Genomic DNA, 27,388 nt, shown 5'->3' on the forward strand with positions numbered 1-27,388 from the left:
TCTTGTAACACTATGACTTTTTCCTTTAAAATTGTCTCTCTTTTTTTTGTAATATTACAATTTCTAACAAAATTACTTTTTCTAGTAATATGACCTTTTTGTCATAAGTCATAATTTTCCAGCCGGTGGGTATTTATGCAGGTGAACAACTGGAATTGTTTGGCCTTGGCAGAGGTATACACTCCACGGGATGCTATTCAAGTTTGTCATTGTGTTGTTTCATGTGTCCAGAATAATGAAGTTGGTGCTGGTTGTGTGCCACCTTGGTGTCATATTAAGAACCCAGGCTCAGATACCAGCTGAGTGCATTACGAGTAACACAAACAGACCACCAGGTACGTTTATGCTTTGTTCACCCTTTCTGTGTGTTGTTTGGAGGGTCACGCCTTGCTGTGTTTGTCTCAGAAAACTCTGACATAATGGTGGACTGCGGCACCGAGCACATGGACCTGAGCATTTACCTTTGTCCAGTGTACCAAGCGCTCTACAACGAGTCCCTCATGGTGCTCAATAATGAGTATAACAACGACAAATGTTTCGGTACGGCGGAGTTTGACGTCAACCCACCTGTCTTAAAATTTAGCTTCCCCATAAATGAAAGCTCTATGTCGGTGTGCGGGAATGATTTCAAGGTAGGTTGTCACATGGACTATGGGTTCACGCCGAGAGCTCAGTGATCTGACTGAAGCGTTTCTCTGAAGATCATCACTCAGGTGGGCACCGGAGCATTCGCAGACTTCTCCAATGTCCAGTTTGTCAACATCTCCGGCGCCGTCACCTCCACTGATCCGTCGGCTGGTGTGATCACCTACCGGCCGCAGCTCCTCTACAAGTTCTCCTGCCTCTACCCTATGCAATATATTATCAATAACACTGAGCTGGCCGTGTGAGTGGGGCACGCTGTGGCACTGTGCCACTTTTGTGGGTCTGTAAGTCACGAACCACTCTTTTCTTTTTAATCCCTTACAGATCCGGTGTGAACTTGGCTATCAAAGACAACAATGGCAGCTTCATTAGCACATTGAGCTTGGAGTTATATGAAGTAAGAGCGGATCTGAATTTACAACATCTAACTTATCCATTTGTTACACTGGTTATCCTGAACAGGATGAGAGGGAAGCTGACGCCTTATGGCGAGAGGCAGGGTACATCCAGGACTGGTCACCATTCAACCATAGGATCAAATTGATGTCCATCCATTCTCTATAGCGCTTATCCTCAATATGGTTGCGGGTAACTGGAGACTATCCGAGGTAACTTTAGGAAAGAGAAGCCGGGAAACACCCTGACTGGTCGCCAGTCAATTGAAGGGCAGACAAACAACCATTCAAACTCACATTCACACCTACAGTATGTAAAACGTAGAGTCTTGAACAATGTTTTCAGGATGTGAGAGGAAGAACACGACCTCTACCTGTATACCTTGACTGTGAGGCAAACGTGCTAACCACTAATCCGCCGAGCTGATGATGTGCTCATGATCCTTCTTTCCGTCACACGAGAACAAGAACCTGAGGTACTCACCACACAGACAATTGAGTTGGAAATACGCAGAACACCTCACCAAAGAAGCGTCCCAGAGGCATCTTTTGTTGCCCGAGCCACATCAAATGTTTGTTTTCTGGACAACCAAGCTCCTTTCCCTTTGGCTAAGGGCAAGCCCAGACATCCTGTGCAGGAAACTCATCGCAGATGCTTGCATCCACGATCAAATTTTTTTCGTCAAAGATGGTTACCGTAGGTGAGAGTGGGAAGGTAGTCAGACAGGTACACGAAAAACATTGCCTTTTGGCTCAGCTCTCTCGTCACCCCTACACCACAGGGGATACACAGAAGAGTTACCAGGCCATCTGTGAGACACACTCCTTCCACCATGATCTAGGTGTGCCCAAAGTCTCCTACCACATAGACATACCTGGTTACGCTCAATAGGGAGAAATATTTTCTGGATAACTGAGCTCCTTATCTGACGCGTCACTATAATATCTAAGGGTGAGCCTAGAAACCCTGCAGAGGAAACTAATTTCTGTCACTTTCAGTCAAAGCTGGTTACTATTGGTGAGGGTGGGAATGTGGTTGAAAGCTTCGCCTTCAGGCTCAGCAGTCATCACGACTATCTCTGTATGTCAAGCTTACGATCCGTCTTTCCCCTCACTCATAAACAACGAACCCTGATGACATTTTTGCTTTTATTAATGGTTTAATCTTTGGTACATCTATTGCTTTGTCTGACTGGTCAGGATGATCAGTTCCAAAATGCTCTTACCATTCCACCAACGGGGCTCCAACTGAAGACCAAAATCTACGTTGCTGTGCGAGCCACGAATCTAACGGACAGGTAAAAGTTGTCTTCCAAGAGCATTCATAGAGTAATCAGGACAAGAAAAGACAAATGATGATCTTTTCAAAAGGTTCAACGTGCTGCTGGATCGATGCTACGCAACCACAAACCCCTACCCCGACGTTGACTCCTTCTATGACCTTTTTGTTGGGTGAGCACACAAGAGCTTTACATTTAAATGTGACGCTGGGTTCTCGCTGTTCAAACCCACACCCTCTTTGTCCTCCCAAGCTGTACACGTGATGACCAGACCGAGGTGTTGCTCAACGGCGATTCCCAAGTGGCACACTTCTCCTTTGAGGCCTTCCGATTCGTGGAGCACAGGAATCGGACTGTGTCCACATTCTACCTACACTGTGTCACCAGGCTGTGCGAGGTGTCCACCTGTAGCATTCTAAAGCCGGTGAGTCTCACAATTTAAACTCTCCTTCAAGCCAGGGAGTAGCCTGTTAAGTAACATATGGACAATTGAACTAGCCAAAATACATGACGTGGTACATGCCCCTTTCACTTTTGATGGAATTTTCTCTTAACAAAGGAGCATTTCCTTTTGTCCCTGAAATCTAGCACTATTCATTGAATTGGAAAGTCTTACTCTCCATTAATCTGGAGGTAGCCTGCTAGCTAACATTTGGCAGACAAATTCATGATTTCTTTCTTTTTTTTTTTTTTTTTAAGAGAAATTGATTTCTTCGGTGTCCCGTCAATGGAATCCTAACGTCTAACGTCATTCTTCCTGAACAAGGAAGTAGCCTGCTAGCTACCATACGGATGGTCCAACAGGCACAATTTTTATTTATTTTGGAAGAATTTCTTTTCTGTTAGGTTACAATAACAGTGTTCGTTTTGCCCCAAAATGCAAACGGTGGAGTCCAATCCAGTGAAATGGAACATCTTCTTCTCCATGAAACAAGATGAACAAACAAACTAGCAAAAATGCAAAAACATATTGACAAACAAACTAGCAAAAATATGGCAGTACTTGTTTTTCCCCCCACTTTTGTTTGATATATTCATTTTCTCTTTTTGGCATTTAAGTCACCAGTCCCATCCGTGTAATCCTACTAATATTTTTCATCATTCTCCCCGAACCAGGAAATAACCTGCCAGCAAATATACAAACGAATAAGAAAACAGCGATACACAATTTCTTTCTCCACTTTTGTCTATGGAATATATTTTTCATTTTCAGTCACGAGTGAACCGTTACGTCCAACCCAGAATACAAAATGGTACAGTCCAGCCATCTTACGTCATCTTCTATATACTACACATTGACTTGCATTACTGAATGCTGTTCTAGAGTGTAAATTGTTATATTTTATATATTTTAATAAAAATACAAATAGATACATTAAAACAACTGTAAAAACGGTAGAGAAGACGACATCACATAAAGGTCAGTCTGTAAAATGCGTTTTAAAAAGTGATTTAAAGGATGCCACCAATTCTGGTGTCTCAGCTTATCAGGCACGTCGTTCCAAATTTGAGGCACTCTGATAGAGAATGCTCGATCACCTTTTGTTTTAAGCCTCAACTTTGGAATAACCAGTAGTCGCTCATCAAAGATCAGAGGCCGCGGGCTAGCTCGTACGGTGTTAAAAGTGCAGCAACATACAGTAGCTCGGAGCCCAGCCCATACATGCTTTAAAAGTAAGAAAAAGAAAGGGAAGGAGGATGTTTCTGTAGAAGAAATTTATGAAAAAGCAGCTATAATTTTTATTACACTTGTAAACTGTAGAGTAAGTCCTGGAGGGAAAAAACATTTAATTCTTTTGTTTGCTTTGAACAGGACTGTGGCTCAAGCCAAAGAATAAGAAGAGAAGCTGATGACGTGTTGGCTAACGCTACAGTTACCTCGACGGCCATTTTGGTGGCCAAAAAGAGCATAGGTGTGTATTACGGCACTTTTTTCATGGAGACCAGGGATGTCCAAATGTTTTCAACTGAGGGGCACATAAAGAAAAATGGAGGGGAGATGGGGGGCCCCCTTCACCTTGTGTTTATTAAACATGTTAAAAATAATTCATATGCTTGATGTCAACATATGGTAAGCAGTTAAACATATCTGAAGGGGAAAGAAATGGTCGAAATCTCAAAAGTTCACAAATATCTTGTAAGATCCTTATTTAAAATTCTGAATAAAGAAATTGGATGACAAATTATAATTAAACGTATTTTTTAATTACATTAAAAAACGTGATATATTTAAATTTACAATTTTAAGTAAAGAAAAAAAAAGTATGTGACCAATTTTTATGAAACTTTTTACGTTTAAGAAAAAAAAATTCAGAAAACATCTGGAACTAAGGAATGCATAGACAATTTTAATACATATTGCACGTTTACTGAGGCACCACAGAGATATTACATCCCAAATACTAGAAAAAGTTGGTTTGTATAAATATGGGACCCTAAAGTGATCTCAGTTTAATTATATACATTGTATGTACAATATATTTGATTTAATTTATTTTTTTGTTGTACTTTTCAGAAGATTTTCAGACTAACTCGGCTACTTACGGTAAGATAGAAAATGTGCCTTTATTTGAAAAACAGCATTTGATGTTTCATTTACTGCCATTGATGGCTGTTGAATTCAAATACCCATGTTAACATGGAGGACTGGCAGTGAATTAGTTAAATAGAGAATATACAGTGTACTTGAATACAGAATTGATAGACTGATGAATTGCAAATATAAATAATACCACAGCTTGGCAAAATGGAAAAAAATACAGATATATATTTTTGTTCTTCAGGTTCGTCAGAGAACCGCTACAGCGACACTGTGGTGGCGGTCATCGTCTGTATTGACATCCTGGCCATTCACTTCACCGCTTAGGCTGCTTACTTTGTTTATTATATCAGATATAGATGAATCAAGCATGCTGTAATATTTTATATTCTTTTCTTTTGACAAATTCTTCTAATTTAACCTGGACAAATTTAAAGTCCCTGTGAAGTGAAAATAAAAGTCTTCTAAATTTGCCGCTTAACAGAAAAGAGTGCTGTGAAGAACCCTGCCAAATTTTAATTATTAAAGAAATTAGCAATTACCGGTAGATAAAATGATTATATATATATATATATATATATATATATATATATATATATATATATATATATGTATGTATATATACATATATATATATATATATATATACACATGTATATATATACATATATATATGTATATATACACATATATATATATATATATATACACATGTATATATATACATATATATATGTATATATATACATATATATATACGTATATATATACATATATATATGTATATATATACATATATATATACGTATATATATACATATACATATATACATACATATACATATATACATACATATACATATATACATACATATATATATATATATATATATATATATATACAAACAACCCCAATTCCAATGAAGTAGACATGCTAACAAAATAGCCAACATAGGCACAAAATAGTGAGACTGCATTTTTTTTTGTCACGCGTAGTTTTATTTAAGTGCATCACATAACAGGCATGCAGTCAACATTCAACCATCCATCCATTTTCTTTACCGCTTATCTTCACTAGGGTCGCGGGCTGCTTGAGCCTATCCTAGCTGTCATTGGGCAGGGAGGGGGGTACACCCTGAACCGGTCGCCAGCCATTCGCAGCAACATTCAACCATTGGAGTAAAAATACTGCAGCTAAAATAATGTTGTTGGGAAAAGGAAAGCTTGCAGACTATTTGAGTAAATAGCAACATTTTCAGAATTTCGGATACATGCATAACATAGTTTAATCATGAATATATTAAAGCAACAATATGTAGTAATATTACCATGAGCTTGGGTAGTAGAAGGGCTTGTAAACAGGGCCATAGCCAGGGTCAAATATTAACCAAGGTCCAGAAGGGTAAAAGTACAGGTTTTCAACATCATGATCGGAAGTTTTTTTTCACCCTTTAATTCTGCATAACAGTTAACTGTTTAAAATCCCACTGAGTAAGATTAACGTTGAAGTGATGTACAACTTTTGGCTATTAAAAAAAAATCTAAGTAACATCCAACTTTTATTTTTTCAAAATTATTCTATTGCACAACTTTTGTTAATTTTTTTTTACCTAACACCCAGGTTTTAGTTTTTCTAAATGATTCTTTGTAAAGTACAACTTTTAAAAAATCTCGATGTAATGTACAACTTTTGTTTATTTAAAAAATAATATCTAAGTAGAATACACTTGTGTTTCCATCCATCCATTTTCCAAAGCACTTTTCCTCCCTAGGGTTGCAGGTGTGCTGGCGCCTATCTCAGCTGACTTTGGGCGAGAAGCGGGGTACATCCTGAACTGGTTGCCAGCCAATTGCAGGGCACATAAAAACAAACAACCATTCACACCTACAGGCAAATTAGAGTCCTCAATTAACCTACCTACCTTGCATGTTTTTGGGATGTGGGAGGAAACCGGAGTACCCGGAAAAAACCCACACAGGCACGGGGAGAACATACAAACACCACACAGGCGAGGCCGTATTTGAACCCGGGTCCTCAGAACTGAGAGGCAGATGTGCTAACCAGTCTCCCACCGTCCCACCACACTATTAGTTTTCCCGAAATTATTCCAATGTTAAACTTTTTTTTTTTTATTAGTGATTCATGAGGTGTACATTTGGTTATTAAAAAAAAATAAAAAATTCAAAGTGATGTTCAACTTGGCGGCACGATGGACGACTGGTTAGCACATCTGCCCCACAGTTCTGAGGACCCGGGTTCAAATCCGGCCTCGCCTGTGTGGAGTTTGCATGTTCTCCCCGTGCCTGCATGGGTTTTCTCCGGTTACTGTGGGTTCCTCCCACATCCCAAAAATATGCATGGTAGGTTTATTGAAGACTCTAAATTGTCCATAGGTGTGAATGTAAGCGCAAATGGTTGTTTGTTTATATGTGCCCTGCGATTGGCTGGCGACTAGTTCAGGGTCTGCTGGGACAGGCTCCAGCATGCCCATGACCCTAGTGAGGATAAGCAGTACGAAAAATCTATGGATGGATGATGTACAAATTTTGGTTATTTTTTAAATCAATTATTCTAAGTAATTTACAACTTTTAGTTTTTTTTCTATTATTCTATGTAGCGCACAACTTAATTAAAAATATATTTTAGGTAACTTTTATTTGTTTTAATTAATTGTTAAATAAAAAAGTAAACTATAACTTTTATATTTTTTATTTTTCAATGTAGTGTACAATTTCCTTATTTTTATAAATTATTCTAAGTAACATACTGTACAACTTGTGACTTTTTTTGAATAAAATATTTTAAGTAACCTATAAATTGTATTCCTCTGTTTCTTTGTAGCATACAACATAATTTTTTGTACATTCTTCTGCGTAACATCGTCTGTTTATTTTTTTCCATACCGTATAACTTTGTAAAAAAATCCTCTCAGTAATGTATTATGTTTATTTTTTTTTTATTATTCTCATTAACACATAACTTATTTATTTTTAATCCCTAGAACTAACGTCTAATTTTAGGACACAAAAATGTGGTTCTCCAGTTTGGTTTATTGTATTACTAGGAGACGGAAGTCTCAGAAGTCTTTGTTACTTTTCTAAAATAAGAATACAACCGAGTCATGGTTACTATTCTTCCTATGGCTTCTATTCTGAGGACCGTTAGGGCCACATTTGTCTGTCATGTTTGTCTTTGCACAAGTGGTTGTCCTTTGGCATACACGTAATGTGGGACCTTATCATCCTCTGACTATGACCATGCTTGTAAAAAGCCAATTGTTGCTGACGTGAAAGGATGCTTAACTGCTGGATTTAATGAGCGTGTACATGATGAAAGCTGCAGTAACAGAAAGGCGACAATGACATTCATTCATTCATCAAATGTACTAATGGGCCTTTTAAACCTTTTTTGTCGGTGGTGAATGACTTTAACACATCCAAAATGAATAAGTTGTGTAAGCCATTTTTTTTTTTAAATTAGACACTTCATTGTTCTCTTTGTTCATCTTCGGCCCGTTGAAAAATTAATAGAAAAGACTTCTTAGCCTCATATCAAGAAGTCACTATGGCTTTTGGCTCATGAATTTCCAAATGTTATTTTTTAAGCGGAATAACAATTAATGTACTTGTACTTATTTGAAAGCCGTTTTGCCGGAGTTCAGCATGCGCAAGGGCAGTACACCCTCCGCCCATTCGTTAGGTGACGCCACCATACGCTCCCACAGCGCCACCTCGTCGGGCGTGGAGTCCATCCAGTCCACTGCTGACCCGTAACTCTTTCCTGAAGAGAGGCAAAGAAAGAATTTGCCTCAAGCAAGATGCCGTAAATGATCTCCACCAGCAAGTGGCAGTAACATGTTCATTATTCACGCCTCGTATAGCAGAGATTTTTGAAGCAATTGTTTTTCTATGGGTTTTTACAGCATACTTACTGCAACACCCTCGCATGTCGCAGAGGCACTTTTCAGCTGTTTATTGGACGTCGGGAGAACAGTAAAACACAAACACTCACGCAGGAACTGCTGTCAGCCACAGTTCACACCAAGACACTCACACGCAGACTCTTAAAGGCACATGCATGTACACAGACACTTGACATCGTATTTGCTGTACATTTTATGCTTTCAATTATGGTGTATTCAAATTAGTTTAAATGGTTTTAAAAAGTGTCTTTTAATAAGTGTAAATGTGTTTAAAGCGTGTAAGTGGGGTAAAACAATGGCCCCTCTATATCGTGGTGGGTGAGTCTGAAACATATCCCCCCACCCCAAGATTTTCCATCAAATTTTTTTGTAATTGAACTATTCGAGTTATTCCATTAATAGTTTCAGCTCTAGTCCATAGACTATCATTCACACATGGAGAATTAAGCGTTAACTGCTGAGCCCATTTTAATTCTGTTGCAAACCAAAACAGCAGCACAGATGAATTAAAGTGTGGAGTAATACTGCACATTGTAAGTATGTGTGTGATCTTACATTTTGTGGAGATGGCATCACCAACAGCAACTGGCGTTCTTACATGTGGTCACTCCACAATGTTGTCTGCCTGTGTGTTCATGTGTGGTACGTTGGAATCGAGTTCCTTGTGCAGTATTAAAGATGATGTTACGTCATGTGTTCGTTCAAAAAAATGCTTCCGCACCAATCGATGTCTCCTCCATCTGCAGCTGAGTAATTTGAAGCTCTGTCTAAAGACTAAGGCGTAATGCACTGCAATGTCGTGTTCAAGTGCGGTACCCGTGCCAGCTCCGAGCCTGAGTCCGCCCAGCTGGCTACTGGCCAGCTTGTCCCGGTCCCAGACGGTGAGCTCTACGCAGGCCTCGGCCAGGTCCACCTCTCTGATGCCATCGTACACCATAGTGTGGTTGAACACGGGTTCCGCCGTCCTCCTCAGCATGCGAGTCTTTTGACGACTTTTGCGGCTCGTGTCGGGCAGCATGAAGCTGGAACGGACGCGAGAAAGGCGTCAATGCATCAATGGCATCTGCGCTAACGACTTCCCTTAGTGCCGTGAATACCATTTGACGTAAGGGTCGATGGTGGCTCTGATTAAAGGCAGGCTCTTGCATTCTTTCACCCAAATGTGAATCTCTCCTGTGGTGGGAGCTTCCTTAGCTAAACCAATAAAAGGAGACATTAAAATATGTTTTAAGCACTTTGAGTAGGCTTGGGAGATTAATCGACCCTCCCACTATGGATGAATAGTCATAGACCACATAAAAACATTATCCCTCCCAGATGCGTTAAACACATTTCAACTTATTCAAACACACATTTTAAACACATTTTAAAATAAACACATTTTAAAACAAACACTTTTAAAATACCTTCACTGTGGACGACCTTAGGCAGGAAGCGTATAGCCAGTCTCATCTCTCCTTGTCCACTTGAGGGCGCTAAGGTTGCTGTTGACTAAAATAAAGGACAAACCAAACATGACACTGCAAGATTCCTTTGATACTTGTTGGCGCCATATTACAATATTTTAGTTTTGGTCTCAACACAAGGTGGAGTATAAGTGCAAGAAAAGGGATATGGGTAAGGTGAAGGTAATCAGCAGTGGGTGTGTGAAGAAGACTGCATGTGTTGTTTTTTTAGTTCAATTTAAGTTCATGAATCCATCCATCCATTTTCTGAGCCGCTTATCCTCACAAGGGTGGCGGGAGTGCTGGAACCTATCTCAGCTATCAACGGGCAGGAGGCGGGGTACACCCTGAACTGGTTGCCAGCCAATCACAGGGCACATATAAACAAACAACCGTTCGCACTCACATTCACACCTACGGGCAATTTAGAATGGAAGTGAATAAATGGGCCTCTTTACCAAAAGATAAGCACAATTTGGTTTTCTAAGAACATGTAATGGAAAGAGTTTTTCCCCATCTGCCCCCTCAGTGGCTCAAATATATTTGTTTTTATTGGAAAGACTCAATAAAATGGTAAACAAGCTTTGTGACTAAATTAGATTTAAGGTGACCACATTATTCAACAACCAGTGAATACATCAGAACATCTAAAGTCGAACAAAGTTTGTCTTTTATGCTCAAGTTTGTTCATACTTGGAATGAAAATAGAAATAATCCATTCCAAAGACAAACTACCACTGTCATCAACTCTTAATTCACTGCACAGACCACGTTCTAAGTAACTAACGTTTTTAAATGTCATAAAAGTGTAAAAGTATGTAAATAGTTTCTAACAGTAAAAGCTTTAAAAATTATCTTAACTTTTATGACAAGTGACCAATGCTGACAAACTTTCAAAGATATATTACAGCTTGTTCCTGTGAGGCAAGCATCTTTACATTAATGCTAAATGGTGTAAAGTCCGCTCATCGTCTTTTATTATTGTTACATTGGCCATCATGTACTGAACAACCAGGCCAGGGAGTGTGTGTGCGTGTGTCTGTGTGCGTGCGTGTGTGTCTGAATGTGTGTGTGTGTGTGTGTGTGTGTGTGTGTGTTCTACCCTGGGTTTCAGGGCAAAGTCGTTCATGTGGGTGTGGTCAAAGTTCCAGTTGGAGAGGTCCACATCCGCTTCCCCCAAGAAGTTGTTCCGGCCAAACGTGTCATGATGCCACACTGAGAGAACCAGCGTCTGCGTCCTGAGATAGCCTATGCTAACACGATACTGAAAAACATGTGGACACACGTTAATAATAACAACAACAAGGACAATGATAGTCAAAATAATAATCATCATCATAATAACATGCTGTATATATCAACATACAGTAAATATTAAGCGTGGGAAAGTGTGAGATGTACAACTTAAGTACACAAACCCTGAGGATCTCATTAAAGGTCGGATTAAGTGTCTTCTTCTTCACAGACGTTTTCTTCTTTCCCAGGTGAATTTTGTCAGGAACAAGGTAGCTTTTGACATAGCTGGCAAAAGGACAAACAAAAAATTAGTTAGGAAGTAAAATTCTTCATCACATGCGAAACAATAGGTGACAAAAAGTAGTTTTTGTATGCTTTATTTCGAGTTGTTTTTATTTTAAACGTATTTTTGCATCATTTACAATAATGCATTATATCTGTATCTTTAATCTCTAGTTTAAAAGAATTGTTATTTCAAAATATGTTGATTTCATTTTACTCTTTTTATTTAAAAAAAATACAATTATTAAATGTTTTTTTAATTTTATATTTTTAGTTTTGATTTAATACTATTTTTGTTTCTTTATTTCATTTATTAGTCCATTAACACAGGTGATACATCTCACATATAGATATTCCTAACTCCAAAGCTGTGTGAAAACACCATCACTTTTAAGCTATTATTTTAAAAAATCATACCATATATAATTTGCTATGTGCTATGCAATTCTGTACCTAAATGACTGTATTCTTCACAAGATTACTTCAAGACATACAGAAAATTTTGCTGAAAGATATGAGTCGTATCATTAAAGTCCCTGTAAAATGAAAATCAATATAGCTTGGAAATATGACACACCACAGAGAAGAGTGTTGTTAACAACCCTGGCAAACTTCCATCCATCCATCCATTTTCTGAGCCGCTTCTCCTCACTAGGGTCGCGGGCGTGCTGGAGCCTATCCCAGCTGTCATCGGGCAGGAGGCAGGGTACACCCTGAACTGGTTGCCAGCCAATCGCAGGGCACATAGAAACTAACAACCATTCGCACTCACAGTCATGCCTACGGGCAATTTAGAGTCTCCAATTAATGCATGTTTTTGGGATGTGGGAGGAAACCGGAGTGCCCGGAGAAAACCCACGCAGGCACGGGGAGAACATGCAAACTCCACACAGGTGGGGACGGGGATTGAACCCCGCACCTCAGAACTGTGAGGCTGACGCTCTAACCAGTCGGCCACCGTGCCGCCACCCTGGCAAACTTGAATGATAAAAAAAAATTGTGAAGTAATAAAAATGAAGCTTCAAAATTGTGATAAATGAAGCCGTCGTCTCCACTTTCAAACACTGAGGGCATGTCCGCTGAATATCCTGAAACCATCCCGACGAAAGGCACTAACCACAAGCTAGCTCGCGAGCTAAGCGGAGCACCTCTTGGCTAACTGAAATGTGGCGGGCTCATCCGACGATTCACTTCCTTGCATGGTGTTGTGTCTGTGTTAATGTCCACATAACAGAGACACTTCAGGGAAAGTTAACCGTTTAATAAACAGGGCGGCACACATTATCCAGCCTGCAGCTCACACTACTTCCTGTTAGTTATAGGAGCACAGTGCTTTGCGTTCCAACATAGTATGAAAGCCTAAATAACACAAAATACATAACACTTGGGAATTTAAATAACGACAACAGACTGCTGTTCTGTAAATAGTGGCATACAGGGAAGATGCATTTTCGGGGAGTAAACACAGCTAGCTAGCTAACCGCACGCTGTAATGGTAGAAAAGGACCAAGTAATTATAACTCATTCCAATTATACTTGGAATTGTGCCGGATAACCACTGATACGAACGAAGACTCAAGTTATTTTATAGTGAGTGAGGGGAGATTCATGCCCAAGCCGAAGCGTTTCACGAGGCACCATTTTAGTGAATATTTACTGATCATATCATTATCAATTTAATCTAACAATCAATTGAATTTGCAACCTGGCCACAGTGGAAAACTTAATTTGCTATAATTTGATTGGAAGAAAGGCCCAAGCAAACGTGATTAAGTCTGGAATGCTGGTGATGTATGATATCTCGTATCACATTTTGTCAATTGAGGAATTGCACAAAACTGCTTGTGAAAATATGTTTGTGGTTGGGACTACTGAAATAAACAATACATTTCTACATTCATGTAAAAACAGTGCAAACTACTAACACTGCAGATCAAATGCTCTCAGCAGCCATATACAGTACAGTGTGGGCCTCAGATTTCGTGCTGCCCAGATAGTCTATGTTTAATTAATAGTGCTTTGTCTACAGTACTCACGGGTCTGAGCGGCCTCTTTTGGGGTCGACGGCCGCCAAGTCGCGGCACTGGGCCACGAAGATGTGGAACTCCCTGAGCTTTTGAACATAGTTGATGGAGAACTGGATGCTCCCTTGCACCTCGACGCCACCGAAGTCACCGTTGTACATAGTCATCGCGCTCCCGCGCAACTGAAAGCCAACACACACAAGAGAGCCAGCGCTAGGTGTATTCAATGTATGTCAAGGGAAAGGAAAAAAGGAAAGCCATAACACACTTTAATTCATCTGAGACACTGTTTATGTCCTTCGGTGCTACTGATTTGGTTAGCAAAAGAGTTCAGAAGGGCTCAGCGGTTAACTCTTCAACCTCCATGTGTGAACGATACCATATGTGAATTGAGATAATCAGCAGAACGGCAAAAACAGAGTTGCGTAACTCCATGGAAGATGGACAGTAATTCATGTGGCAACACACTAATTCATCAGCGGAACTGTTTATGTTCTTCAGTTTTTCTGTTTTGGTCAGCAACATAATTTAAATGAGCTCAGCAGTTAACACTCCGATGCTGTGTGTGAACTACTGTATAAAGTCTACGAACTGACATAATCAGTGAAATAGCAAGAATTGAGGCGCACTCTGTGTGGAATTCATTAATGGCGTAGCTCCCCGGAAAGGAAACATGAAGAGCAACCACGTGTTAGTCTACTGGAATACTGATCGTTGTTAAAGATTACATAACTCAGCTTTAATACTTTGCATGGACCTCGTTTACAACATTAAGCGAGTCTCAAACCTTAACCTCATCCATGAGAGACTGTGTGCTTCGGTGCTGCCGTTTTGGAATCTGAGTTGAAATGGGCTCTTTAATGTCCATCTGTTGATTGAGTTTATGAACTGACAGCATTACAGTTGCACCCTGTTTTTCCCCGCAGAAGTGTTTTTCTTCTTTTTTTCCATTATAACCAAGTAGTTCGTATAAGCGGTTCATGCAGCAGTGAGTGAGTGAGTGAGTGAGACGTACAGGTGACACAGAGGCCAGGTTAGAGGAAGAGTCCATCATGTATATTCCATGCTGAAAAATGTCCTCGTAAATGTGGCTGTCATCCTGCAACATACACGTGGTGCATCATGCATGGGGAGCCGTGCGTGCAGGGATGTTCAGAGCAAGCGAGATGCCGAAAAGTGCATCTTTTACCTCCCTCTGCAAGACTAAGGGGACAGACTTGCTCATCTTCTTCAGGTGGTCCTGGTCTGAAAACAAGTGTGAAGAAGGGGACATCATGGGACCTATGATTGAAGAAAGTACAAGGTGAGTAAATCAAACCCTAATTATTTACAGCTTGAAACTGTTACCGTCAATGGTTCGCCTCAGGTTTGTCTTTAACTCTTGTCCTTTCTCTTGTCCTATCAGAGAGGATGAAGTCATGCGTGTGTATTCATAGGGAAAAAAGAACATCTCACAGTGAGGATGATGATGATGCTCACTTGATGATAAAGACCCTGCTAGGTCCTCCATACTTTTAGCCAGACCTTTAGGCCGGACTTCTGCTCGCCGCAGTGCTTTCCTCACAGGATTGTCCTCGTCATCGTCACTTTTGCCTGACAATGGAAAAAAGGGGGCACTAATTCATTACAAGAAGCAGTCATTTAAAAGGCAACATAGGGCTAGCTTGAGTAGAAGGAGCTTAGTCTACCGCTAGCTTTCTTGTTGCAATGGGCCTTTTCACAGCAGTCATTTTGACATAGTTGAACAGTACACATACCGGTGTCAGGATGATGCTAAAGGAACAAGAATGAAGCCATTCTATTTTGGTGAGAAAACGGATAAAGGTGCAGATACACAGTTTGATGGTATCAAACCAAATCATAATGACGCAGTCTAATGATCATCTTTCATGAACCAGGAAGTAAAAATAATGGACAATTGGAAACATGCTTACATTGTAATAACAATAGCAAGAAAGAAAGACATTGTTAGCGTTACTGGTGTGCCTTAAGAACCTTCCCGGCCCACAAGCCAAACATGGGCCAAAGACTGCAAGTATTGACAAAAGACTAACCTTAGCAAACAAAGATAACATAGACACGGACGCAAACTCACGGATACAATAAGGTGTCCTCTGTTTGTCGAACAAATGCTTCACAAAAGATGTTGTTGCTTCATTTTTGTCCAACAATAAGACAATGCCACCTCTATATCGTCGTTATTATGTTTTGGTCAATTCAAACAGAAAAAGAGTACCAAATAGTAGTTTTTGACTTGACATTTCCTTGGTTTGAAAACATGTTTTATATGTTGTAGCAGTACAGTGGAACATCAGATGATCTGATCACAAATTGAATACATTCGGAGTCTCAGTCCGCAAACTGGAACGTTCATGAACCAAAGCAATATTTCCAATTCAAATGAATGGAAATAGAATTAAGCACACCCAGGTGCACTGAGATATCAAGCTGGGCGTCTACCGCCAAGCCAACAAACAGCACTCTTTTGTATTGATGGCAGTAATGCCTAAGGCAGTCGTTCTCAAACCTTTTACACCAAGTACCACCCAAAAAACACTTAGCTTTCCAAGCACCACCAAAAATACCAACATTAAAATACAGTAGTGGTAAAGTGTTAACTAAAACTGAAAAAGAGGTTTTATTCCTAATAGTGTATTTCATATTATTGTAAGCTGCTTTAACAATATGCACAGTTTCAACATTAACACTAAAAGTTAAACAGAAATTGTACTTGTACAATTAAAAAAAGATGAGATGCAAATTATTATACTTAAAAGTTAAATACAACTGAATTGTACTACAAATATATACTGTACTTGAAAAGTAAAAGAATGTACATGTATGCATAGCTACAAGCTTCATTCTAATATGTTTGGTTGTATTTTGTTTTAAATTGGTAATAAATTCAATGATTGTTTTGCATACCACTAGAGGGAGCCCACGTACCACTAGTGGCACTCATTCCACACTTTGAGAATAACTGACTGAAGGCATTCTTGAAGGCTAACCCAGGCCTAATTTAGAGCAAAAAAAACAAAAAGAAACGTATTTGTATGTGAAAGCGAAAGTCGTTCACGCTGTATGGGAAAAAGAACAACTGAGCGTTCCACGTTAATGCTGGGACTGTTCGTCAACCAAAGCATAGTTCACTTCATTTCAGTATATTGTACTTTCTTGTCCCAAATAAAAACTTGTCTTGCAGACAAGTTAAAACACAGTTAGGACACTTTATAAATAGTCAAATATAATTTAAAATATTTAAGACAATTTAAGAAAAAGTACACCATACAAAGGTGACACATTTTTTGACTGGTTAGCACGTCTGCCTCTCAGTTCTGAGGACCTGGATTCAAATCAGGCCTCGCCTGTGTGGAGTTTGCATGTTCTCCCTGTGCCTGCGGGGTTTTTCTCCGGGTACTCCGGGTTCCTCCCACATCTCAAAAACATGCATGGTAGGTTAATTGTGGACTCTAAATTGCCCGTAGGTGTGAATGTGAGTGCGAATGGTTGTTTGTTTATCTGTGCCCCGCGACTGGATGGCGACCAGTTCAGGGTGTACCCCGCCTCTCGCCCGAAGATAGCTGGGATAGGCTCCTGCATGCCCGCGAGCCTAGTGATGATAAGCGGTACGGAAGATGAATGAATGAATAAACCATACAAACAAGGTCTATGTAGTTTAGGGATGTCATGATATCTGTATCTCACGGTTTGATTTTATCATGGTATTTATCTCACGGAACGATAATTAATGTGATATTGTGGGAACTTTCACGGTATTGCAAGAAGACACACGGTATTGCAGGAAGGTTCACGGTACAGGTGGGGCAAAGAGGCAAAAGCAGGAGAACCAAAAAAAACCTTTCTTGATCTTCTTCTTGACTCTTTCCGAGTCCATAGGTTTAAGTAGTTTCTGTCCATTTTCCCACAGTTTTTTGTGAAAAAGACAGCTTCAAATTATATATTACCGTGCACTTCTATCCGTCTCCATCCAATGATTACATTCAAATGTTCGATAATATTATTGTGAGCAATATTATATGCTCACAATAACAAAACTGTCCACTGAGAAAGTGTCTGTTCAATAATTTAACATTAGTTACTATATTGTCAGATTTTTGTATTTATAACATTAGAAATTGGATACTGCTTACTAACAGTGACTTCTTTACTTGAATCCAAAAATTCAAGTGAAGTCGCAGGAGTACTCCTAAAGGCATAAGAATCCTTAGTTTCTCTTCCTCCGCTTAGAGATATTGTAGGATGATTTATTTTTTCCGAGCAGCTTCTGTAATATATTTAAATTGTAAATGTGGACATATTATTTGAAGATGGGGAAGTATGTCAGTTTTATTTTTACATTTAAATCTGTATTTGTATGGAGTGGACCTAATTCAAGATTTCATTTTTGTGACTACTGTTATGTATTGGCAGAGGGATATGTTGTAATGGGGAGTCGGAATCGTTATTCTCTCTCCATGTGATGTTCTTTTACCCACGAGTTTCGACTTGAGGTAAACACTCACTAGTATACCACTAAATAGTGCTGCTGTTACAATATGATTAAATAATTCGGTGGATCATCTCTTCAAAGGGGAGCGGTGGGGGCGGCCTGCGGAGGGCCGGCTAGCGGGGCTTTGCGAAGCGGCGGTCCACTAGCAGTTTATGCCGGCCCGCGGGTTTGCTGGGACGGAGGCCGGCATGAACAACAAGGCTGCTCTCGCCCAATCATTTCCGACGTGATGCTCAGACCGGCACAGAGTTGTTTCTGCATCCTTCCTAATGCAGCCTTTTGATCACGTGGGCAAGTCAACCAATCAGTGTATTTTTTTGTGACATGGTCACATGGGTTACGCATCCAATTGGGTGTGTTTATACTCTTATTGAGGAAGTGGAGCGCTTTAGTCTGGCTGTAGCAGCCTGGCTAAGTGGCGTGGCTGCCTATAGCCGTCCCAACACAACATTTTAAATACGGCTCATTATTTTATACCGAGACAAGACCACAACGATATCGAGGCACTTTTAATTTCGCGATATCGCCATATCGTGAATATTGTTACATCCCTACAGTTAACAGATGAAAAAGACAGGCTGATGCAACGTTATACTTTACATGTTGTGGCATTGTGCAAATTTAACAATTTTATTGCTCTAGGAGCAAATAAGTCTCTTGTCCTATGAGTACTGTATAAGGGGACTCAAAATCTCCGGCCGGAAGGAAGGACCTTAAAGCAGTGGTGTAGGGGATGTCCTTCCCAAATCAGCATGGATATGGCCTTTTTGAGGACCTGCTTTTCAAAGATAGCCATCAGAGATAGCGTCACGTGTGGACAACAACAGCATAAGCAGTATAGAAAATGGATAGCTCATAGTGCGTGACCCGAGCCAATATTTCTTTGAAAATTTTGTTCGCAAACTGAATTGCTAGTGAACAGAGTCATTCCTGAATTGAGGTTCCTCTGTAATTACAGTAGTCAGTAGTCACTGACAGTGTATGGCTAACTCGCCTGACTTCCATGCAGGCAGCGTGGGTTCTATTCCCACTCAGTGATGGTGTGAATGGTTGTCTGCCTCTATTTATGCCCTGTGATTGACTGGCGACCAGTCCAAGCTTGTCCGAAGTCAGCTGGGATAGGCTCTAGCTCCCATCGACATGACTGAATAGTGGAAAAGCAGTGTAGAAAATGGATGGATAAATAGTACTTACAGTTCAATAACAAGGGGTTCCTTGTGTTAAACCAGGATTCGGATGTGCTGCCTACAGGTGACTGGGGATCAACATCTGTACTGTTGCAATTTGTCCACACGTGGCATGGACTTATCTTGGTGCTCCTCTTAAATCCTCGCTCCTCTGAGTCTGTGGGGATGCTGGTCCTCACAGGTCTGCTAAGGCCCTCAGAAGCCTCCTCGTCGGGTGCCAGGGTGCTCGGCTCATTGGCCATCCCCAAGTAGTGGCTGTAGTCTCGGGGCACGAATGCCCTCGCAAGGAGGGTCTCGGTTCCGTCCGAGGCTCGCCCGATGTTCTGAGAGCGATCGACACTTTGCTTCCTGCTTTGGGAGTGGACAGGGCTGACAAGGCTTTTAAGCCTTGGTTCTTCTGGATCAACAAGCACAAACATACTGGTAGCACGGCGCAAAGACCTGCTGCGACTGCTGGAATGGCTGAAGCTGTCCTTTCTTCTCCTGGGACAACAAACCTCCTTAGGAGGAGTTGGTGGTGGTCTTGTGACTCTGTCTTCCCTACTTGAGTCTTTCAATATCTTTTTAGGTTCCTTTGGTGGGCCCAACTCTGGCAGGTTGTTTTTGTTCGCTGCTTTCAACGCAGACACAATCTGTCTATCGTGAGACATTTCAACGGAAGACAAGCGTGACTCAGGCTCGGAATAACGTAACTCCTGAGGTGGTTGCGGAGTATTGAATTGTCTTTTGGGGCTTTTGAGCTTGCAGTCTGTGGTGGCATCACCCCAGAACTCCAGCAGACTGTTAAATTGTGCTCGGCTCCCGCCAAGTGTGGGTGACATTTTATCTATTCTCTGATTCAGAGGCAAACCAGTCAAATCGTTTCTATCTTCTCCATCGCTGCCTGAATTGTTGCCAATGGTCCGCAGGTCGAACTCTGATTTAGTTAACCTCTTGTTCAGCTTTGTACGCCGCATGGCTTTGGGTTTACCGCCATCATACAAGGGCTTGCTTGTCTCCTGCTCCCAGAAAGATTTTAGTTGCTTGATCTTCTCTGCGGTATTTTCATGCCTGGGATGGTTTTGTCTCTGAGAATGAGGACTATTTGGGCTATTTCTTTTGGGTGACTGAGCATGGTCCTCACTGGAACTCCTGGGTGTTTTGCAGATGTTCTCCACATTATTTCCACATGTCTTGAGGTCTGCAAACTGGATACTTTGGGAAAAACTGATATTCTCTGACTCTGGACTTGGGGGATCTGTAGACTGGTAAAGGGTGTCTGGTTGGACCAAAGAGAGCCCTTTAAACTCCAGACTGGTCTGCAGAGGTGACTTTGGCGCTAGTTGCTCAACAAATAACAGCTCAACGTCTGAACCTTTTCTTTCAGCTACTTGGGGATGAACAGTCAAACTATCAGGGTATGCATAGTTTCCCAAGTAGAAACTGTCTAACTCTCGGTCATGTTTCAGTTCAACATGCTGACTTCCATCCGCTCCATTTGCAACATTGTTTATTTTTCCATTGAATACGCCAGAGTGAACATTTGGTGTCTTATCGTTTCCTTCTCTTGTCTCTGCTTTGTCTCCAGATACCATGGATGTAATGGTTTTGGGGTATTTGTTGCTGTTCTCCCAAAATGATTTCATTTGGGCGATGTTGTTGCTGTCATGGTAATCATTTTTCACATCCCTCGCCACCTCCCTGGCAGTTCCTTCTGACTGACCTATCATAATCTCAACTGATTCCTTCTCCTGAATACTTCCAACTTCTTTCTTTAAGATCTCCTCACTTTCCTGTGCATCAGGCTCATGGTGTCGCTCCGTATTCCTTGAGACCTTCGGCCCATCTTTCCTATTCAGCCAGTCGCTACTGTCGGTGCTGCGGTTGAACCACTCCAGCACTTTTGCGATGGAGTCCTCGTCATTGCCAGTGGGACTGGAGCTCTGGTTGGTCAACTTTAAAGAGTGTTTCTGTTGGGATCTCTTTTGTGTCTTCTGATCGGACGACTCGATAAAGTTGATATCATAGGATATTGGAGGGTCTGCACCTAAAAGTAAAAAGTATTACCATGTAGGCGGAATATGAGCGACTCAAGGAAGGTAGGGTGCTAAGTCTTAAGAGACAACTCATTGCTTTCACTGACTGATAATTGCACTGATCAAGACTTACCTGCAGTTCTTTGCCATTCCGGCTCCTTCACTGATGACATCACACTGCCGCTAATCACTGGATCATGATCCAGAATTCTTCCTGCATTCAAATGCTCTCCTAGGGTGGGATTGTCTTCGGTCATCTGTGCTGTCTCTCTGTCAAGTAATATGTCACCTCAGGTAAATATAACGAATAAATTAATAAAATTATTTTTTAGGATCAAATTTCCAATGGTGTTTAAAAATATTAAGATCTGGTCAAATGAAAATGTCATTGAAGGCCGTCGAAAGCCTGTCCAAGCAACAGGTGGTGCTATAACCTCTACCCCTCAGGCGACTTCGGCCAATCAGAAGACTGAAGAAAATGAGTCCCAGAAAAGATGCAATGACAACAGCAAATGTTAGTCAGTTTTCACTATCCTTAACCACAATTGAAATCTGGACATAAAGCCAAAATGCATTGAAATATATAAATTTTTTTCTGAAAATGTGTGTGTAAGCGAGCCATTAAAATTTTTATGGGATTTTCTCTGCCCATGACTTGGCAGCTAGGCTAGGCAAAGATCTGCCATTTTCAAGCAATAGTCAGACAACACAGAAGCACTATCAAGTCAAAGACAAAAGGTAGGCAAAACTGCAGTGCTAGCACAGTTTTGCATTACCTAAGAGCATTATTAGTGTTAGCTTCTGATAAGCAGCATATACATACATAGTAAAATTGTTGACATGAGGCAAAATTTGCAATTTGGTGACGGCCACATACACGCTACACTAATTGTCAAGTGTAATTCGGCAACTTAGTGATGAAGTGCTCCTTCCATGAGTAAAAATACAATTTATGCTTTTATGACTTTATGGGTGCTTTCTTTTTTTTCTTCACACTCTGCACAAGCAGAAGCCCCTCACCTCGTCACAACCGCATAACTCTGCTTGTGGTCATCATGGTAACAAAATCCCTACTCACCATTGGGACAGCAGTAGAGGGATTGGGATGAGTAGTGGTCAATTTAGGACCCCCTCCTCAAAACAGGCTGAGTTTAGTGAGGCTAAAACTAAAAAGGTGGTAAAATATTCTGCAATTCATGATCCTTTGGGTATTTTTACGACCGCATTCCGCAGACACCTTATTAAGACAACTGTCTCCTTGAAAATGTTCTCTAAGGTTTCCACTCACCTGTCTGCTATAATGGAAGATTTCTTTCTGTGTCCCTCCAGACTGGAATGAGGTAAAACCTGTGAGTCATCATACAGGAGCTGCTGGGGGATCTCTGAAGAAGCAGAATGATGGGCCAACACCGCGGCCTCACTCTTGGATCTGTTGGAGCTTCCACTCGAGCCCTGATTAAGGGTCTGTCTCGGGGCAGGGGCGACCCCAGCCAAGACCGGTTGAGGGTCCAAGTCTACGCCATTGCTGTCCGACAGGATGGGGGTCCGCCTTAAGACAAATGACCTCTTTTTAGGGATGGGCCTGAAACCTGCAGAGGAGCCCTCGGATGTCACGGAGGTCCCTGATGTCTGACTGCTTCCACCCGGTTGCTGATACTTCAGGGGGGAGATGGGCTCTAAGGACGGGGAAATGCCATTTTTAAAACTTTGCATTCATATTGATTTAACAGAATTATTTTTGCTCACCTGTCTCAGAGTCCTCTTCAGTTGGCTCAACAACAATGAGGGAAGCTCGATTAAAAGGGTTGCGTCTTGCCTGGAAGGAAGGCAAACAGCAGCAACAACAAAATTATTGTTAAAAAAATACTCAGATACAAGGAAAAATATATATTTTTCCAGAGCAAACATGCCTACCATTCTTGGAGAATGGACTGCTGATGTGTGATCTTCATTCTTTGCATTACTACAGGGAAAATATAATAAATAAATCAAATATGAAAATTTTTAATGGGGACATATTATGGGGGGCGGTGGGGGGGGGGGAATAAAAAAAGAATTCACATTTATTTAAATAGTTGGGTGTCCGGAGTATCTGTCCACCAATCAAGTGTGAGAGCATATAGCCTAGTAAATCTTAAGTTATCTGCTTGTTTCTGAAAATATGTCTGTAAACTAGCTAGTTCTGCACTTCTGTCCGACTGGAATAGTGGAGATAATTTGCATATTTTTCTCCACCCATAGCATAATCAGCTAGGCTGGGTGAAGATTCAGAGTCACTTTCAAGTAATGGCCAGAGTGAGGAGAAAAATGCATAATACATCAAAGTTGTTCAAATTTAAAAAGAAAATCTTTCACATAATGTAAAGTCAATTGATCTGTGATCATCTGTTACTATCGTAAACTATTTCATTGTTCAGATTATAATTTAAAGGTCCCATATTTTAGCTATTTAAACCTCCATAGGTCTGTCTAACATTGACTTAGTATAAAAGTCATTTAATTTCAAAAAACACCTTGGCTTTGTCATACGTGTGTCCAGAAAAGGCCCTTCTGACAGCTACTTCTGTTTGACCCAGTTTTGTATCCGCTTTGTCCATATTTGGGTAATATCGCCTCCTTTCCTCTGACCAAAAAAAATAAAATAAAAATGTACCGGCATTACCAGATAACCAGCAACCCTTTACTGCTCAGTGACTGTTTTTTTTTTTTTTTTTTTTTTTTTGGTCAATGTCTTTATGTCTCAAAAGTGTTCTCTGTCAATTGACTGTCTGTTGTCGTACTAGAGCGGCTCCAACTACCGGAGACAAATTCCTTGTGTGTTTTTTGGACATACTTGGCAAATAAAGAAGATTCTTATTCTTATTAGTTGCCTCTGTATAGAAGACCCACTTGTGAGAGCACACGTGTTTGTTTGGTTGACAGCGCTGGCTCAGGAGCAGAGAGGTAGGCAGAGATCTTCACTAGTAAGGTAGATAAGCTCGAGAGATTCCAATGACCTGATTTCGGGCCTCCCGGCAGAAAAATGTCTCGAACTCAGGAATATGTGGACACTTTTCTAATTCATATTTCACATGTTTACTGAGGCACCAAAGAGCCAATATTACATCCAAAATACTGGAAAAAGTTGGTTTGGTAAAATATGGCATCTTAAAAGAACATTTTAACAATGAAATAAATAAAAAGACTCAAATAAAGTAAAACTATTCAACTCACTGTCACCTATTGCTGGTAAAATAAATTTTAAGCTGAAGAGCTAGACCCTTTCCTAAGTTCCAGTGAGTCCCATTTCCTGTTGTATGGTTATCACACTTTTACTCTTTGACGGCACTGGTACTTCTTAGTGGCGTCATCGCACAAAAACAACACAAATAAACATTTAGATGCTCACTGAGCCAAAGTTTCACCAGATTTTTATGATGATGACATTTGAGATGAATTTTTTTTTTGTTACATTTGGTAGATTTTTGTTAAACTCTAAAATTAAATTATAACTGCATTTGGAACATTTCTCTGTTGCACGTAAAATACAGTTCGGAAAGCATTCACAGCGCTTTTTCCACATTTTGTCATCTCACAGCCTATTCCAAAATTAATTACTTTATTTTTATCCATCAAAATTCTACACACATCCCATAATAACAAGATGAAAAATGTGTTACAAATTTCCAAAAATGAAGAAATCACATGTACCTAACTATTCACAGCCTTTGCCGTGAAACTCAATACTAAGCTCATTCGCATCGTGTTTCCTCTCATCCTTGAGATGTTTCTACATCTTAATTGGAGTCCATCTCAGGTAAATTCAGTTGATTGGACATGATTTGGAAAGGCACACATTTGTCTATATAATGTCCCATAGTTGAAAGTGCATGTCAGAGCACAAACCAAGCAAGAAGTCAGAGGAATTGTCTGTAGACCTCTGAAACAGGATGTCTGAAGGCCCAGGTCTGTGGAAGGGTACTATTCCACCCTCCCACATTTTTTTAACTTTAAATGTCCCATAAAGTAATAAGATTCCATAAGGTCCCAAAGGTTCCATAAACCGTAAATGGATGAAGTTTGGAAAACCACCATGACTCTTCCTTAGAAAGTCTTGTGGGTGCCGAAGGTGCATCAAAACCTTTCATTATGTCATTATGGGGTGTCGTGTAGAATTTTTGAGGAAATAATTATTTATTCAATTTTGTAATTAGGCTGTAACAACAAAATGTAAAAAATAGTGAAGCACTGTGAATACTTTCCAGATGCAATGTATATGAAAGAATGCAGAAGGCACAGGCAACAATCACAATAGGTGTAATGTTGCAGACCAAAAGCAGCACACTTTAAGGCTTTTAAATAATCCTCTCAAATGCACGCTTGTAGAGTGATTGCACACGGGGCAAAAAAAAAAAAAGCAGCAAAGTCAAATATTGACTGTTAAGAAACCGCATTTAAAATGTCTTGGATGTGCCATTTTGTCAAAGCTTTAAACCTAAGAAGTCCACTTCCCCTCCCACACATTCAATAACGTTTATTTAATTTAGACACTCAACAAACAAGAAATTGACATAACATCAGAAAACATCTCATTCCCTTTCATGGCAGTCCAAATGCCAAACTTAGGCTGTGTCACAGCAGCCATTGCTTATTTAGAAGCAATGACGCAGAGAGAGCTATTGAGTTAAACACTTTGCTTAACATGCACAGCACACGGGACTACCAGGACTCAAGTACAGTATTCACAGCACCAATGCAGGCTACTGGTCTCGAAGAAAGTCACATATTCCCTGCTGGCACCGCCTCTGTTTACACGTGGCAAGTCACAAGACACGCACACACTGACACACATTTACACACACAGGTAGTGTGGGAGAGAAGCTTCAAGGGGAGCAAATATTGGAAAGTGGCGCAGTGACCCACCAGATAGGGTGGGGGGACTTTTGCCCATTACGGGATGTCTTTTCTATGTAATACAAAGCAGTGCTAATCAAGAAACATTTGCCTAAACTGGTCGTGATAATATGAAGGAACATTAGGGCCGCATTGAAAAAAAACAAAAAAATGGTAAAATAATGTCATGATAGTCACAAAAGCATGAGAAAAACGTAGTAAACAAAAATAAGGTCATACTTTTTTACAAAAAAATTTACGACAAAAATGTAAAGTTTAAAAAAAATCAAACTTATAAGACAGAGAAAATTGTAATGTCACCAGAATAAAGTTCAATTTAATGAGAAACGTTATAATATACAATACCAAGAAAGTTTTAACTTAAGAGAAAAGGTGTTACAGGAAAAAAATTGTTTATATAATACTTTTTTTAATTAAAAAAATTAACATGATGAGAAAAAAGTACCGGGAGTTGTACTTTTTTCGATAAAGCCATAATGTCAGAAGAATAAAATATTTGTTTTGAGAAAAAATAATAATGTAAAGGGAAAAAAGTTAAGAATTAGGTCCATCCATCCATTTTCCGTAAAAAGTGGTAAAGACACGAATAAAGTTTAATGATGCAACATCAAATTTCCCACACAATGAAAACACAAATTCTTTTAACTATTATTAATCATTCCTTCTTGTAAATTTACGACTTTTCTGGTTAATTACAACTTATTCCAATAATATTACAAATACTCTCAAATTTAAGTTGTTCATCCCTCATAATATATATATATTTTTTTATAAAAGTTTATTTCACATATTTTTGTTTTTTTCTGGTAACTTTTTTCTCATAATATCTTGACTTTATCCTTGCAAATGTATTTTCTTAAAAAAAATACAGCATTATTCTCATAATACTACAACCTAATTTTCAAAATTCTGGGACTTGATTCTTGTTATATATTTTTTCCCCCCTGAAACATTCTATGAATTCTTCCTAGGAACACGTAACCAGGAAATATACTGTGTTGATTATTGTCACAT

The 27,388-nt window shown here is 40.0% G+C and overlaps 2 protein-coding genes across 8 annotated transcripts in view; one reads left to right on the forward strand and one right to left on the reverse strand.

Moving 5' to 3' along the window:
- si:dkey-4p15.5 (zona pellucida-like domain-containing protein 1) lies at positions 1 to 5,399 on the forward strand. Of its 2 annotated transcripts, none has more exons than XM_061782356.1 (10): positions 1 to 335; positions 406 to 632; positions 702 to 886; positions 970 to 1,042; positions 2,241 to 2,338; positions 2,412 to 2,492; positions 2,573 to 2,744; positions 4,134 to 4,233; positions 4,836 to 4,865; positions 5,104 to 5,399. In XM_061782356.1, the coding sequence occupies exons 1-10, from the start codon at positions 191 to 193 to the stop codon at positions 5,184 to 5,186; spliced, it is 1,194 nt and encodes a 397-aa protein (XP_061638340.1). In that variant the 5' UTR covers positions 1 to 190; the 3' UTR covers positions 5,187 to 5,399. The 2 variants fall into 2 exon arrangements, with proteins under 2 accessions (XP_061638340.1, XP_061638341.1); XM_061782357.1 differs by having other exon boundaries at positions 4,839 to 4,865.
- Positions 5,400 to 5,799: 400 nt separating this feature from the next.
- sytl2b (synaptotagmin-like 2b) overlaps positions 5,800 to 27,388 on the reverse strand; it is a 37,040-nt gene continuing 15,451 nt past the window's right edge. The window contains exons 6-21 of one of the 6 annotated variants that reach the window (XM_061781128.1): positions 23,396 to 23,444; positions 23,228 to 23,297; positions 22,770 to 23,157; positions 21,615 to 21,751; positions 19,474 to 21,492; positions 15,249 to 15,362; positions 15,117 to 15,167; positions 14,959 to 15,050; positions 14,785 to 14,868; positions 13,782 to 13,951; positions 11,646 to 11,748; positions 11,330 to 11,491; positions 10,189 to 10,273; positions 9,880 to 9,976; positions 9,599 to 9,804; positions 5,800 to 8,640 (exon numbers count right to left, since the gene is read on the reverse strand). In XM_061781128.1, coding sequence (XP_061637112.1) covers positions 8,492 to 8,640; positions 9,599 to 9,804; positions 9,880 to 9,976; positions 10,189 to 10,273; positions 11,330 to 11,491; positions 11,646 to 11,748; positions 13,782 to 13,951; positions 14,785 to 14,868; positions 14,959 to 15,050; positions 15,117 to 15,167; positions 15,249 to 15,362; positions 19,474 to 21,492; positions 21,615 to 21,751; positions 22,770 to 23,157; positions 23,228 to 23,297; positions 23,396 to 23,444 — 3,976 coding nt within the window. In that variant the 3' untranslated portion in view covers positions 5,800 to 8,491. Of the gene's footprint in view, positions 9,805 to 9,879; positions 9,977 to 10,188; positions 10,274 to 11,329; positions 11,492 to 11,645; positions 11,749 to 13,781; positions 13,952 to 14,784; positions 14,869 to 14,958; positions 15,051 to 15,116; positions 15,168 to 15,248; positions 15,363 to 19,473; positions 21,493 to 21,614; positions 21,752 to 22,769; positions 23,158 to 23,227; positions 23,298 to 23,395; positions 23,445 to 27,388 lie in introns of all 6 variants that reach the window. The other 5 variants (XM_061781131.1, XM_061781127.1, XM_061781126.1 and 2 more) reach the window with 5 other exon arrangements.

The sequence above is a fragment of the Phyllopteryx taeniolatus genome, chromosome 8, assembly GCF_024500385.1.
Source record: "Phyllopteryx taeniolatus isolate TA_2022b chromosome 8, UOR_Ptae_1.2, whole genome shotgun sequence".
Classification (NCBI taxonomy): domain Eukaryota; kingdom Metazoa; phylum Chordata; class Actinopteri; order Syngnathiformes; family Syngnathidae; genus Phyllopteryx; species Phyllopteryx taeniolatus.

Excerpts from the sequence above, each read along its gene's own strand:
- si:dkey-4p15.5 (XM_061782356.1), top strand. The coding sequence starts at position 191 with ATGCTATTCAAGTTTGTCATTGTGTTGTTTCATGTGTCCAGAATAATG. Across the intron at positions 2,339-2,411 it reads GCCACGAATCTAACGGACAG|GTTCAACGTGCTGCTGGATC; the intron begins GTAAAAGTTGTC and ends TCTTTTCAAAAG. Across the intron at positions 4,234-4,835 it reads GGTGGCCAAAAAGAGCATAG|AAGATTTTCAGACTAACTCG; the intron begins GTGTGTATTACG and ends TGTACTTTTCAG.